Source organism: Martes martes (genome assembly GCF_963455335.1).
Source record: "Martes martes genome assembly, chromosome: 6".
Lineage (NCBI taxonomy): Eukaryota > Metazoa > Chordata > Mammalia > Carnivora > Mustelidae > Martes > Martes martes.
The window spans coordinates 68,511,995-68,525,615 of NC_137893.1; the positions used below are offsets into that span (position 1 = coordinate 68,511,995).

General features: G+C 38.9%; 1 protein-coding gene across 2 annotated transcripts in view; it reads left to right on the forward strand.

The window, feature by feature from the left end:
* The window catches only part of MOXD1 (monooxygenase DBH like 1), a 99,712-nt gene that overhangs the window by 83,781 nt on the left and 2,310 nt on the right, over window positions 1–13,621 (forward strand). Inside the window, exons 11-12 of one of the 2 annotated variants that reach the window (XM_080806242.1) lie at window positions 7,559–7,727; window positions 8,194–10,708. In XM_080806242.1, coding sequence (XP_080662368.1) covers window positions 7,559–7,727; window positions 8,194–8,394 — 370 coding nt within the window. In that variant the 3' untranslated portion in view covers window positions 8,395–10,708. Of the gene's footprint in view, window positions 1–7,558; window positions 7,728–8,193; window positions 10,709–13,621 lie in introns of those variants that run through there. The other variant, XM_080806243.1, reaches the window with a different exon arrangement.

Here is a 13,621-nt window from a genome sequence, read left to right on the forward strand (position 1 = left end):
TGATTCAAAATGCATTCTACAGCCTAATTATTTTCTTTTGTGTTCAACCTGTGTAAATCCTCTGAAAATGCTCCAGTCCCAAGTTCTAAGGAGCTCTGCTAGAGTCCGCACCTTTGGTCTCACCCAGGAAATACAGAAGTTGGGTTTTAAGAATTGCTTCCCAGAACCAAGCCAGTTTTGAGACATCATTACCCACATAAAACCACTTAATTACATGGTTTAAATTTATTTATTCTTCAAAAGTATGAGTGAAAAGGAGCCTCTGTTGTAAAGTTCATGTTTAGGCTTTATTTATTTACTTTTTAAAGGATTATTTATTTATTTATTTATTTATTTGACAGAGAGAGATCACAAGTAGGCAGAGAGGCAGACAGGGAGATGGGGGAAGCAGGCTCCCCGCTGAGCAAAGAGCCCGATGCAGGGCTTGATCCCAGGACCCTGAGATCATGACCCGAGCCGAAAGCAGAGGCATTAACCCACTGAGCTACCAAGTGCCCCCATGTTTAGGCTTTAAATCAGACTTTCAAGTGAATTCATTGCACTGGCATAGATGCTATTGAAAGCCAGACCAACAAGGGACTGGCTAAAAGACCAGAAAGAGAAATGGCTTGGATGATTTTTTTTTTTTTCTGTTTTACTGAAGAGAATATTCAAGGGGAATATCCTATAATGTATAACCCCTACTATCCTATCCCATGCCTTTCATGTAATGATTAGTTAGGTGCACTGTCTTGTTTTAAACATTCTGTAACAATCCTAGGATTAGAGGAAGAGCTGGTAGAAAAGTAGAGATAACTACATCCTGTCTCAGATCTGTCTGTTGAAGGGGCTGTGATTTCCCTCTGCCTCCTACAGATCTGGCACGGCTTAAGGAAAAGCGGAAAGACTTCTAAAAGATCAGATAACAGACTAGATCGCATGTTTAGATAAATTCTGTATTCTCTGCCGCACCACACATTGACCCTTTCTCCGTACCTTCAGTGGGGTTTATGTGATGGAAAGCTTGATGTCATTTGTTCGATTTCTAGAAAAGAATCAAGGGAACTCTGTGTAATTTTTCTTTGTAAGAAAAATTCCTTCATGTTTATAATGTGTAAAAATCTTCTATTCTTGATAAGGGCTTTAAGGAAGGCAGGGGGAAAAAAAAGGTTTCAAAAAGAAGGCACAAGCAATCACCTCAAATTCTGCTAGAAATAAACAGTGCTGGGGCGCCTGGGTGGCTCAGTGGGTTAAGCCTCTGCCCTCAGCTCAGGTCATGATCTCAGGGTCCTGGGATTGAGCCCCACATCAGGCTTTCTGCTCAGCAGGGAACCTGCTTCTCCTCTCTCTCTCTGCCTGCTGTTCTGCCTACTTGTGATCTCTCTCTGTCAAATAAATAAATAAAATGTTTTTTTAAAAAAGAAATAAACAGTGCTAACATTAATTGAATGTTATTACAGAGCTCTTTCTGTGGGGGTGTTGCCATAAAGATGAGTAAACTGCTGTTATAAATTGTACTGTACTTATAATTGTACTGTTTCAAATAACACATTAAATCGTAATTTCGTTTAATTTATATAAAAACATGGGGCTCCTGGGTGGCTCAGTCGGTTAAGCACCTGCCTTCGGCTTAGGTCAGGATCCCGGGGTCCTGGGATTGAGCCCTGCATCAGGCTCCCTGCTCAGCGGGGAGCCTGCTTCTCCCTTTCCCTCTGCTGCGCCCCCTATTTGTGCTGGCTGTCTTTCTCTGTCAAATAAATAAATACATAAATCTTTTAAAAATGTATATAAAAATATGAAGCTAAAACTGAACAGTTGTTGAATTTCAGATAAACATGGTTGCTTCTATTGTTTTTAACCACAAGAAGTAATATTTTATAAAAGGGTCTCAAATGTTGAGAATAGAGATTGTAGAAGGCATTAAAATGTTGCACACATTTGTTTCACTACAGGTTTTGACTTCAGATCATAAAGGATGAGGACATTCATACTTTCACATTTCTACCCCACGTCCCTTTTCCATACCTCCAAATATTTATCACTTAGATTATAATTTTTGTGTTTTCGAGTTTTTAAATTTTCCCCTTTATTTCGCAAACCAAATTCCCACAATATTTAATGCAACTTTTAGACTTTAATAGATTCAGCGGTAATCCTTAATCTTACAGGATTTCTACATTTCTGAGCTCTTTCATTTTATTCATCAGAATGTTATTTCCAAGTTGGTTCATCAAGAGGGGTTTCCAAGGGGCACCTGGGTGGCTCAGTTGTTAAGCATCTGCCTTCAGCTCAGGTCATGATCCCAGAGTCCTGGGATGGCCCTGCACTGGGCTCTCTGCTCAGCAGGAAGCCTGCTTCTCCCTCTCCCGCTCCCCCTGCTTGTGTTCCGTCTCTCTCTGTGTCTCTGTTAAATAATTAATAAAAATCTTAAAAAAAAAAAAAAGGATTTCCAAGTGTTTTATGCCTTGTGTTTGTTTTTTGTTTGTTTGTTTGTTGTTTGTTGTTTTTATATTTGTGAATTTCTGCATTTATATCTGGACAGCATTTAGCTGGATATAACATTTTGGGGCCCTACCACTTTTTCCCCCTTGGGAGCTCTCTTTGGATGAATGGTGGTATTCTTCATCTACCTGTAGAATTCATAAGTTAAACTGAACATATTTTAGTGTTCAACATCTGCATTAAATTTTCCTATAACACAGGGTGCTCTTTTATTACATATATTTTTTTTTTCAATTCAGGGAAAAAATTTTCTTATATTATATCTACAAAGTATTTTCTAATCTATTTGGAATTTTTCACAAGTGTTTTCTCATAATTTTTTGGAAGTGTTCTTCTGCTTCTTGCTTTTTTCTAATTTATTTGGTGCTAAATTTGTTTTAGCCTAAATTTATTTCCGTTGGTCTACTATTTCCCTTTTCATCTCATTCTGTTGTTTTAAATTTTTGTATGTGAGCTCTTGTTTAATTAAATGTATGTTCTTATTAAATAAACTTAGTACATGAAACACTTGTGGGAATTCTCTCTGGTATAACTGGTTTATATTTTCTTCTAGAGTCTGCCTTTTCTGTCTCTTTTCATGAAACATGATATAATTTCTTCTTTCTCGATGTTTGCAAGCTTGTTATGTCATTTCTTGCTTATGCTGAGCTAATTCTGTCTAAAACGGATCTTTGCTCTGATAAAATATGGGTGAATTCTTGTCTACCTTCTAAGCAAATCTGACAGTAGCCCTCTGTCTCTGCACACCACAGTTTGAGGTTTGGCTGACATATTTTAAGTACACACTTTACCATATTTTGAGGTAAAGGGCTGTGGGGATAGACATATAGAGGTGGGACTATATACTCTGGGATTACAGAGGATGGGTTATTCCTTTTTCAGATATTCTTAAGAAAATCTACTGAGGAAGTTCTCTTTCTTTCAAGTTTTTTTTAAAGGATTTATTTATTTTAGAGAGAGAGAGTGGGCAGGGGGAGTGGCAGTGGGAGAGGGAGAGAGAGTCCTAAGCAGACTCTGTACTGAATACAGAGCCTGATGCAGGGCTTGATTTCACGACCCTGAGATCATGACTTGAACTGAAACTAAGAGTCGGACCTCAACCTAGGGTGGCACCCAGGTGCCCCTTCAAAGATTTTATTTTTAAGTACTCTCTACCTAGGGCTCAACCTTTAAGTACTCAACCTGGGGCTCAGACTCAACCCAGAGATGAAGAATCACATGTTCCACTGACGGCACCAGCCAGATGTTCCCTGCCTCCCCCTTGCCCCTGAGGAAGTTTTCTAATTGGTTGGGACCAAGTCCCTTTCCAGAGGGGAATGTCCGAGGCTTTACGTCATATGGTTAAATCTGTTGTGACCCAGAAGTTTCTCTTCCATCATTGAGACAACTTTACTGGGGGCTTCCCAACATTCCTCTAGTCTTGGAGTGTCGAAAGGATTAGGAGTTATACCTTGTTAGGTCAGATTTCCTGGCTTTCTTCTTCAACAATTAGATTATAAAGTGTATGACATGATACTGTCTTTTTTTTCCCATTGGCTTGTTGGTATGTTTTTATTTCTGTTTTACTATTTTTTTTTTAAAGTCAAATCCTTGAGGTAGAACTTACCCATGACAAAATGCACCCACTCTCAGATGCATATACATACTTACCCCCACCACGGACAAGATACAGAGCATTTTCATCACCCCCACAAGTTCCCTTCTGCTATCTGGAGACAATCCCTCCTCCCACACAAAGCCCCGGGAAGCTGCCAATCCGCTTTCTAGCACTACGTTAGTTTGATCTTTTCTAGGTTTTATAAAAATGGGATCCTACAGTATGTACTCTTTTGTGCCTGGCTTCTTTGGTTCAGAATGTTTTTGAGATTCATCTCTGCTGGTGTATCAGCCGTCCACTCCTTTTTATCATTGAGTCATATTCCCTTGTGTTCATCTCTTCCTCTTTTAATCACCAGTTGAAAGACATTTGGATTGTGTCCAGTCCCTGGCGATCACGAAGGAAGCTGCTATGAACAGTGTTGTATTCGTCTCTGTACAGACATGTTTTCCGTTTTCTGGGCTAGCATGGACTGCTGGAATCACTGGATTTGTTTACGACTCTCAGAGTACTTTCCAAAATGATGCTTCTTTTTACATTCTTACCAGTAATGTATAAGAGCTCCTAAATTTTATTTAAGTGTATGGAGTGGTATCTTATTGTGGTTTTATTTTCCATTTCTCTTATGACTAACAATGTTGATTCTCTTTTCACATGCTTATTGGGTCCTTTATATATGTTCTTTTTTAGTTGTTCAAATTTTTGTCCATTGTTGGATTACTCGTCTTCTTATTATTGAGTTGTAAGAGTTCTTTATATTTTTAAAGAGTTCTTTATACTTCAGATATAAGCTGTTTGTCAGATATATTTTTACAACTAATTTCTCCTAGTCTGTGAAGATTTTCATTTCCATTTTTTAAACAGTATTTTTTTGAAACCCGTTTTATCATTTTTTATTTATTTTTTACTTTGGACATCCTGTATAGGAAGTCTTTGCCTACCCAAAGTTATGAAGATTTTTTCCTGTCCCCCCCTACCCAAGGTTTACAGTACCTTTTTCCCATTGAATTACCCTGAAATGTTTGTTGAAAGCAATTGGATCATATACTATTTCTGGACTCTGAATTCTGTCTTGCTGATGTTCATGCTTACCCTTACTCTAATGTCACACTTTGTTATCATAGTTTTATAGTAAGTCTTGAAATAAGACCATGTAAATGCCAAAACTTTGTCATTTGTTTCTTTTCCCAAAATTATTTCGGGTAGTCTAAGTTCATTTCACTCTCCTATATATTCTTAAATGAACTTGTCAATTAGATTGAATTTACAAAGGGAAATTGCTCACCAATATTAAGTCATGATGTTAATGTAGTTTGTTTTTATCAACTACAGTGATACGCAAATAATACCTTCTTATTTATATTTGCATCTGGGTAGACATTTACACACTGCTCAGATGTAAAGAAATGTAACTGTTTTAATTTCTAAACCATTCCCAATATTCCTAACCAACTCCCAGTCCCCATGAGAGCAAGACTTGCTACTTCAAGTTACCTGTTTCTGGTTTAAAGCTTAGTGTTTAAAGGAAAAATACACAGGGTAAATATTTACCTCTTTAGGATTTCTCTTTCCATCTTCTCCAGGAGTAATCCAGAAATGTGGTATAGGATAGGCTGGAAGGGGTAGGAGGTTTGTTGTTGTGATGTCATTACAGATAGAGGTCTGGACAAAGTCAGCAGGAATGCAGAGGAGACAATAAGTATGAGTCTAGCTTCCATCTAAGAGAGGATCACCAGCCCCTGTCACCAGCCCTAGTCAGGCTGTTTCTGAACATGTGAACTTTTTCTACATCCTTTTCCATACACTTATAGTAAATTTACAAGTGTGTTTATACTACTTCAGTTACTTTACCTTGTGAAATCTCAAAAAAAAAAAAAAAAAAAAAAGAAAGTACTAGTTTACTGGTTTATTCTAGCAGCAAAACTTTTTCAAAGATTTCATCTATGTACAATACACTATTCACTCTCTCCAGCAAGGCTGTGGAAAACGCATTGGGGTTAAGGTCCCTTAGCGCTTTAGTATGGATTCTAGTGTCACCTTGTGGTGTTTCTGGGGGTTACAGGCTGATTATTTCCTTCAGGTGTTTCGCATTGGTTATGAAACTGATTTTCTTTTTCTTTTTCTTTTTTAAAGATTTATTTATTTGACAGAGAGAGATCACAAGTAGGCAGAGAGAGAGAGAGAGAGGACGAAGCAGGCTCCCTGCTGAGCAGAGAGCCCGATGCGGGGCTCAATCCCAGGACCCTGAGATCATGACCTGAGCTGAAAGCAGAGGCTTAACCCACTGAGCCACACAGGCGCCCCCTGATTTTCTTTTTTTAAAGATGTACACCTTATCTCTTTGAAAAGCAAATTTTATTTTTAATATTTGATTATAAGACTTTTAAGAAAACCTACCTGTAGCTTTCCACGGACTTAAAAGGACACTGTAGGGACACCTGGGTGGTTCAGTCTGTTGAGCCATGGATTTTTGGTTTTGGCTCAGGTCATGATCTTAGGGTGTTGGGATTGAGCCCTGCATTTGGCTCCCTACTCAGTTAGGCCTGCTTGTCCCCTCCCCCTTCTCCTCTCCCTGCAACCCCCACTTGCTCACGTGCTCGCTCACTCTCTCAAATACATAAATATTTTTTAAAAAGAAATTTTGAAGATCAAATATAGTAAGTGTAAATTCCTCAGGGGGAGGTTAATCAATCGGTAATTCCTGGACCATCTTCTTGGGTTGTTACGGGTATCAAATACCTGCTGGTGACCCATGACAATCTCTGAGAAGACTCATGGACTAGTTCATGTAAATCTTTGTGATCGGCCAACACTACCTAACAGTTTTTCTTTTTTCAGGAATCAATAACATAAAACTTATATTCATGAAAAATATCACTGGAGGAGTGGCTTTTCAAGCAGATTGTGTCATTCTTCTGTGATTTCTTCTTTCTTTCTTGGCCATTAATGTGTGCGTGTTTTGTTTTGTTTTTTAACAGCAAGTGGAAGCCAGAGTTTATCTTCAGCAGAGTATTTTTTTTTTTCTCAGTAAAATTTGAAAAATGCTAGTTCAGTTTCAGATTTTTTAAAATTTATTATCACTTAGGCAAGTCAAAACAGGACAGCCCATAGGGGTCAGGCTTTTCAACTCTATGGAACTGAAATTTCCATGTCTTACAGTAACATTTCTTTATTACACCATTAGCGTTAAATTCTGCAGAACGAAAAAAAAAATTCTGCGAAACGGAACACGTACCAGGCATATGGTTAAGGAGAGCCAGAACAAATAAGCAAAGGATTATGAGGCTGGGGGAAGCTTTCTGGGTCAAAATTATTTGTCTAGAGTAGTACCCATCTGCTACTAAAATAAGGAATTTCATTTTTTTCCAAAGACTCCTTATTCGGACAAGTATGAGGTCTGTCTTAGAATGTTGAAAAGTAAGGGAGACATGTTAATGCTTTTGTTTTGAATATGACTAATTGTGGTTATTTTAAATTCAGGACCTGGCCTTTCATTATCAAAAGCCCCAAGCAGTATAAAAACCTTTCTTTCATGGACGCAATGAATAAGTTTAAATGGGCTAAAAAGGAAGGTCTTTCCTTCAACAAGCTTGTCCTTAGCTTGCCGGTGAACGTGAGATGCTCCAAGACAGACAATGCAGAGTGGTCGGTAAGCCCTACTTTGTTTTCATCTTTGAAGAAACTAGATGTCACATTTTACCTAATCCCCAACAGGTAAAATCTAAGGAACAGACAAATATCCATAAATCCAGTGTTTCAGTTGTCTTTTGATATGTCTGATAATTTATTTGTTCAATCACTGCGTGGGTTGACTGAGAAGTCCTGATTTTACCCTCTACAAAGAGGGAGATTGACTGATCAACTAAGGTCGGAATGAAGCAGGAGTAGGATGGGATGAGAGCTTCAGAAAGCAACAGAGCTGAATTCGTATCTCTCCTTCCCAAAGGCGCATGTGGCTCTCTGCCCCGCGCCCCTCCGCATCCCTAAGGCTCCGAGTCCCTGATGGTTGACTCCTTGGGCGACCCACTCCCACCCACCGCTTCCGCCCTGCCCACGTGGGGGAGCTGAGCAAGACCTCTCCCGTCACTGGCATTGTCTACTGCTTGGTTTTTCAGATTCAAGGGATGACAGCATTACCTCCCCACGTGGAAAGACCGTATAAAGCAGAGCCTTTGGTGTGTGGAGCCTCTTCTTCCTCTTCCGTGCACAGAAATCGCTCTTTTGAGCTGCTCGTGGGCTTCGTGGCACTCGGTAGCTTGCTGCACAGCACACGCTTATGGTCATCATTCTGCGCCTGGGGACGATGTTTCCTGTGATCCGAGCCTGTGGGTTAAAGACACTGTGGGCACAAAGAGAGAACCAAGGTGTGTGGAGAACTTCGGTCACACACTCCCTTCCTCTCTGCGTCCATCCTTCCCCGCCTACCTGAGAGATGTTGACTGGGTTCTCTTCTTTTGCTCGGATAGGTCTGATCACATGTATCTGCTGCCAATAAAGCAAAACTAGACCGACTCAACGCAACCTTTTTAACAATTTGGACAAAGTCAGGTGGCAGGGAAAGAGTTCTTCATTTCCTTCCATGTTTCATTTTATTTAAAGACTCATTACCATTATTTCACTTTTTCTTTGGTGATTTGGCTTCCAGATTCCTTTCTTAAAATGCTTTCATCTTAAAAATGTGAAAGAAAGTACGTTCTGTCCCACGTTTCATCCTCTTTATTATTCTTTGGGTGTGACTTCCCCAGTGTAACAATGGTCCTTTCTTTCCTTCAGTGTTAATCCAGCTCCGCCCTTTCTGTGAAAAACTGATGGGCCCCTGACCTCAGTGCGTTTCAGTGATACCGCTTCTAGCCTCTCGGTTTATCTGGGTCTACTAGTACTCCCAAACTACCCCAAACCCATCTTAAAATAATTTCTTTTTCCTTCCCCACCCAGCATTGGCCAGGTGAGTTTTTTTCTTGAGCTCTGTTACCTTCTAAAAAGAAAGAAGCTATGGGAAGCACAGAAATGGTATATAATGATTGTAGGCTGAGGAGAAAACATGGCTGGCTGCAGACCCTGTGCTGTGAGGGGTCCTTCATGAGGTTCCAGGTCAAAGGCCCAGTAATTCGAGCCAGCCTAGGAGGGTGTGAGGTCCCTGTAGGACCTCACTGACCACGTTGGGTGTCACGCGTGAGGCATCCTGGCTCAATTTGAGTCATAGTTGCTATGGTAGATTTATTTTTATATTAGTTAATAAACTAACTTTCCTTAGTAAAGTCGTCAACAATGGAAAATCGTGTCACTTTTTAGGTTCCCTTTGTGTAGTTCAGCCAAATCTCATTGTGTGTCCTTTCCTCATTTCTTAAGCTAAGTCTGTTTGGATCATATTAATAAACTAAATAAAATTAAATGTTTGTGTGGTATCTTGTACACTCCTTGAGGGAAGCAAGAGATTCCGTACTGATGTGTCCAGTCAAATGGATTAAGAATGTTGCATTTTTGTATTCCATTTGTAAGCCCTTTCTCTCTTTCAAACAGTGTGTCTTCAATATAAACTATATCGTCTTTTAAATAAATACTGTATTTTGGAGGGTTTCCTTCATGGTTCTCAGAATTTATCCACCTAATGAAATGTATGTAATATTTATGAGGCAGATTTCATGGTTAACTTTACTTGTTTTTATTTCATAACTGCTTTATCGATTTCCATGATTTTCCATCCAAGTATTTGTATAAGAAACACGATAATCCCAAACACTTCCCAGTTGAGATTTCATGTTTATTTTTACTTCAGACTGTCTGAATTTGAGATGTCAAAGTAAAGCAATTTCCTTTGGAAATTACGGAATAATATATTTGTTTTCATTGTTCTTTGTGAGGAAGGTGAATATACAGACTAGAAAGGGATAGAGGGATTTTAGAAGTTTGCATTGGTGGATTCAGGGAATCTCCTTTTTCAGTTGATGTTACTAAGAATAAAGATGACATTCTTCTTCTCTTAGGAATTCTTACGAATGTATAATTGTGAGACATTGACTCTATCTTTGAAATTAGGGTAGGTTATCTGTTGAAAATCCGGCAGGATTCTGATTATATTCTAAGTCAGTTTGCTCTTACAGTGAGCAGACCTTCCTGAAGAGCCCAGGCTTTCACCTCTGCCCTTGGTCATGTCGCATGACCTGTTTCCTAGGCTAGCAGGATTGCCTGAGACCAAAGGCAGGACAGAGTCTCCATGTCCAATGGTCCCTGCCGTGATCTTTAATGCAGGAAGTGTGGGAAACACATAGGTGATGACACCAATATTCGTCAAAGCTGGATGAGGTTCGGGGTATCTTGGGTGATCACTCTCTCTGAAGGAGTCTCTGGCAGGATCAAGAGAGTCCTAGTGGTGATGAGAGAGATGCAGGCCACAGATGGAAACCTATTAAAACCTTTGAACTTCATCTTAATGGCTATGGAGGCCAACGACGAGTGGCAAACAGAAGGACATAGGGAAGTATGGTCATTGCATTGTACCTAATTGTACTGTACAATTTGTTCACTCAAACTTATTGTTGGATACAGAAGCCATCTCCTGTTTTCTAGTATGATAAACATTGTTGTGATTATAAGTATTTCCTTATAATAAATTACTCTAAGTGAAATCACAGAATTAATAATTATCTTTTTCAAGACCTTTGAGTTAATAATTATAAATTGAATTTTGATGAATAGTGCCAGATGTCTTCAACTTTTTGTTTAAATTATTTTCAGATGGTTCCCAATTCTATGTATCTACCTATCTATTCAACTATATCTATCATCCATGTGTCTATCCATCCATCCATCTATATCTATCTATCTATCTATCTATCTATCTATTATCCATCATCTATCTACAGAGAGAGAATGATAATTTATATATGGCAAAATAATAATATTTGAGGACTCTGGGTGAAAGGTTTTTAAAAATCTATTCTTTTTAGGTTTCTAATTATTTCAGAATAAAAAGCTACAAATATGTATGAAATAATGAAGGATCCACCTATAGTACAATGACCCAAGCAGTCTTTCTCCCCTAGGCAGTACCCACCATTTTGGAGAGGCATAAAGAGAACTTGGGTTGTGATTATTCCTCAGACTCCTCTGGGAGATTATTCCTCAGTTCATCAGTTCTGACTAGAGATGGGCATATGCCCGGTTTGGAGGTCCAGAACAAAGAAAAGGCTTGAAGAGTCCAGGGAGTGAAGAAGGATCCCCATAACAAAAGAACAAGAGGCCTTAGAGTTTGGAATCATTCAAACATATTATATATTCTTTGTGCTCTTCCCTCGATTATAAACCTAATGTGTAGTCATGCCTATTCACTGAAGGGAATCTGGAAAATATGGTAACTTTGAAAAAGTAAGTAACAAAAGCCATTAATCCTATTACTGAGAGAAGGCCAATTTTAACCTTTTGGTGATAGGCTTCTAGTCTATACCTCTGAAAGGATATTTGTGTGGATCCATACATTGATGTTAGCTAGCACTAGGTTCTACAACAAATATCAAATATGAGTGGTTTAACACAAAAATGTTTACTTCATGTTTATTTAGTAGTTCGATGTGTGTGATTCATTTGGTAACTGACTTTTCTTCTTAAGGTGATTCAGGTCCCCAAGATCCTGTGATTCCATCATTCCTAGATCATGGCCCTGTGCATGCACCTTGCTGAGGGAGAGAGACCTGACCTAGAAGCGACATATATCATTTCTGGATTCACTCTGTCAATTAAAATTAGCTACAGGGCCTCTCAAGAATACAAAAGGGGCTGGATGTGCAACGCTTAATGGGGTAGCTGCCTCCCAATGACAACACTGTAGAAGAACTGTCTCTGCGGCCATAGATACATTTTAGCAAACTTGACTTTTCACCTAGTTCAGTGATTCCAACAGTTCCGAGTTAGAAACAGTTAGATCAATATAGGGGTGCTGACTATACATTTTGTCAAATAGAGCACTAATTAGAGCAACTACTATTTATTTCACAAATTTTATGGAAAGCCTCTTTGGAGCCAGGCTCTGCACTGGAGTGTTGGCCTTAGAATTGTGAGCAAAAAACAGATATTATCTGTGCCATGATGGAGATCTAGACTTGTGAGGAAGCTCATAGCTGAGTCAACTAAAATCTCCTATCACCAACATTTCACTTTACAATGTGGAAGGAGGGGTGCCTGGATGGCTCAGTTGGTTAAAGTCTCTACCTTTGGCCCAGGTAATGATCCCAGGGTCCTGGGATTGAGTCCCACATTGGTATTCCTGCTCGGTGAGGAGTCCACTTCTCCCTCTGCCTGCCGTTCCTCCTGCCTGTCTCTCTCTCTCTCAATCTGTAACAAATAAATAAATAAAATCTTTAAAAAAGTTAAATAAATCATGGAAGGATTCAGAATAAATGTCAGTCCTTTGAATTGAATAAATCGAGCTTTATAAAAAGCTTATTCATTCACTTTTTTCCATAAATTTGTACCATGAATCCAGTTTGTATCTTAGTTTGATCATCTTAGCCCTACAGCATCTTGATTGACAGTTGTATCCAAATCCAGCATGGTCAAACTGATACGTCACGAGCAGAAAACAGATAATCAAATAGACTGATGACAGCATCCCGCGCTTCCCCGGTCAGAGCTGTGTTCCACGGAAAATACGAAAAGTCATGGAAAATTGTTCCAAAGTTAAACAGGCTTCTACAGAACTTCTCAGAGTCTTTAAAATATATGTATGCATCTGAAAGTCCAAAAGAAGTTTATGCTCTATGAAACATTTCCCAATGTACCATGCAGTGGTGGAACAACATTCCCCAAGAAACGAGCTTTGGGGCACACTACTTTCCTGGCAGAGGATAGCCAGGTTTCCATAACAAGTTTTATGGAAGATTCCAAACTGTTCATGGGCAACTGTAAAACACAGCCCAACAGACATAGGCCTTCCACTTACGTTCACTAGTCTCTTCCTTACTTCCTGTTCTGTTTCGCCAACAAACACATGCTACTTTTTTTTTTTAAATTAGTCTAGAGGTAGTATAATAGAATTTTTAAAAGGATTTTAAAAGGGAATATTAAAAAGGACTATACTAAAATGAATTAAATGACATGAATTAGGTATTTGAGAAATGTTGACCGATAAGGCTGTATGTCTTTGGAAAGTTTAAGACCTCTGGACCTTTAGAGACTAATGGTATGGAATCGACATAATACAAAAAAAAATTGGGGGGAAATGTGGGGAATAATCTACAAATGTAGGATGCAAGCCTGAACTGAACCACTTTCCTCCTTAATATTTTTAAATAGCCCCATTAAATATTCATGAGCAAAATAATACCATACATTTATCTAATGCTTTGGAATTCGTAAAATGTTTTCACAATATTTAGTGCTTAAAACTGCTCTTATAAGTGAATGCTCATATTCAGAAAAGCTAAGGAGACAGCATTTTATTGCCAATAATTGTGGGAGACCTGTTGCAATCACTTTAAGAACTACATGTGTATGAATGAATGAGATCCAAATTACTTGGACTTACTAAGCGTCTGTTTTCCCACTGAT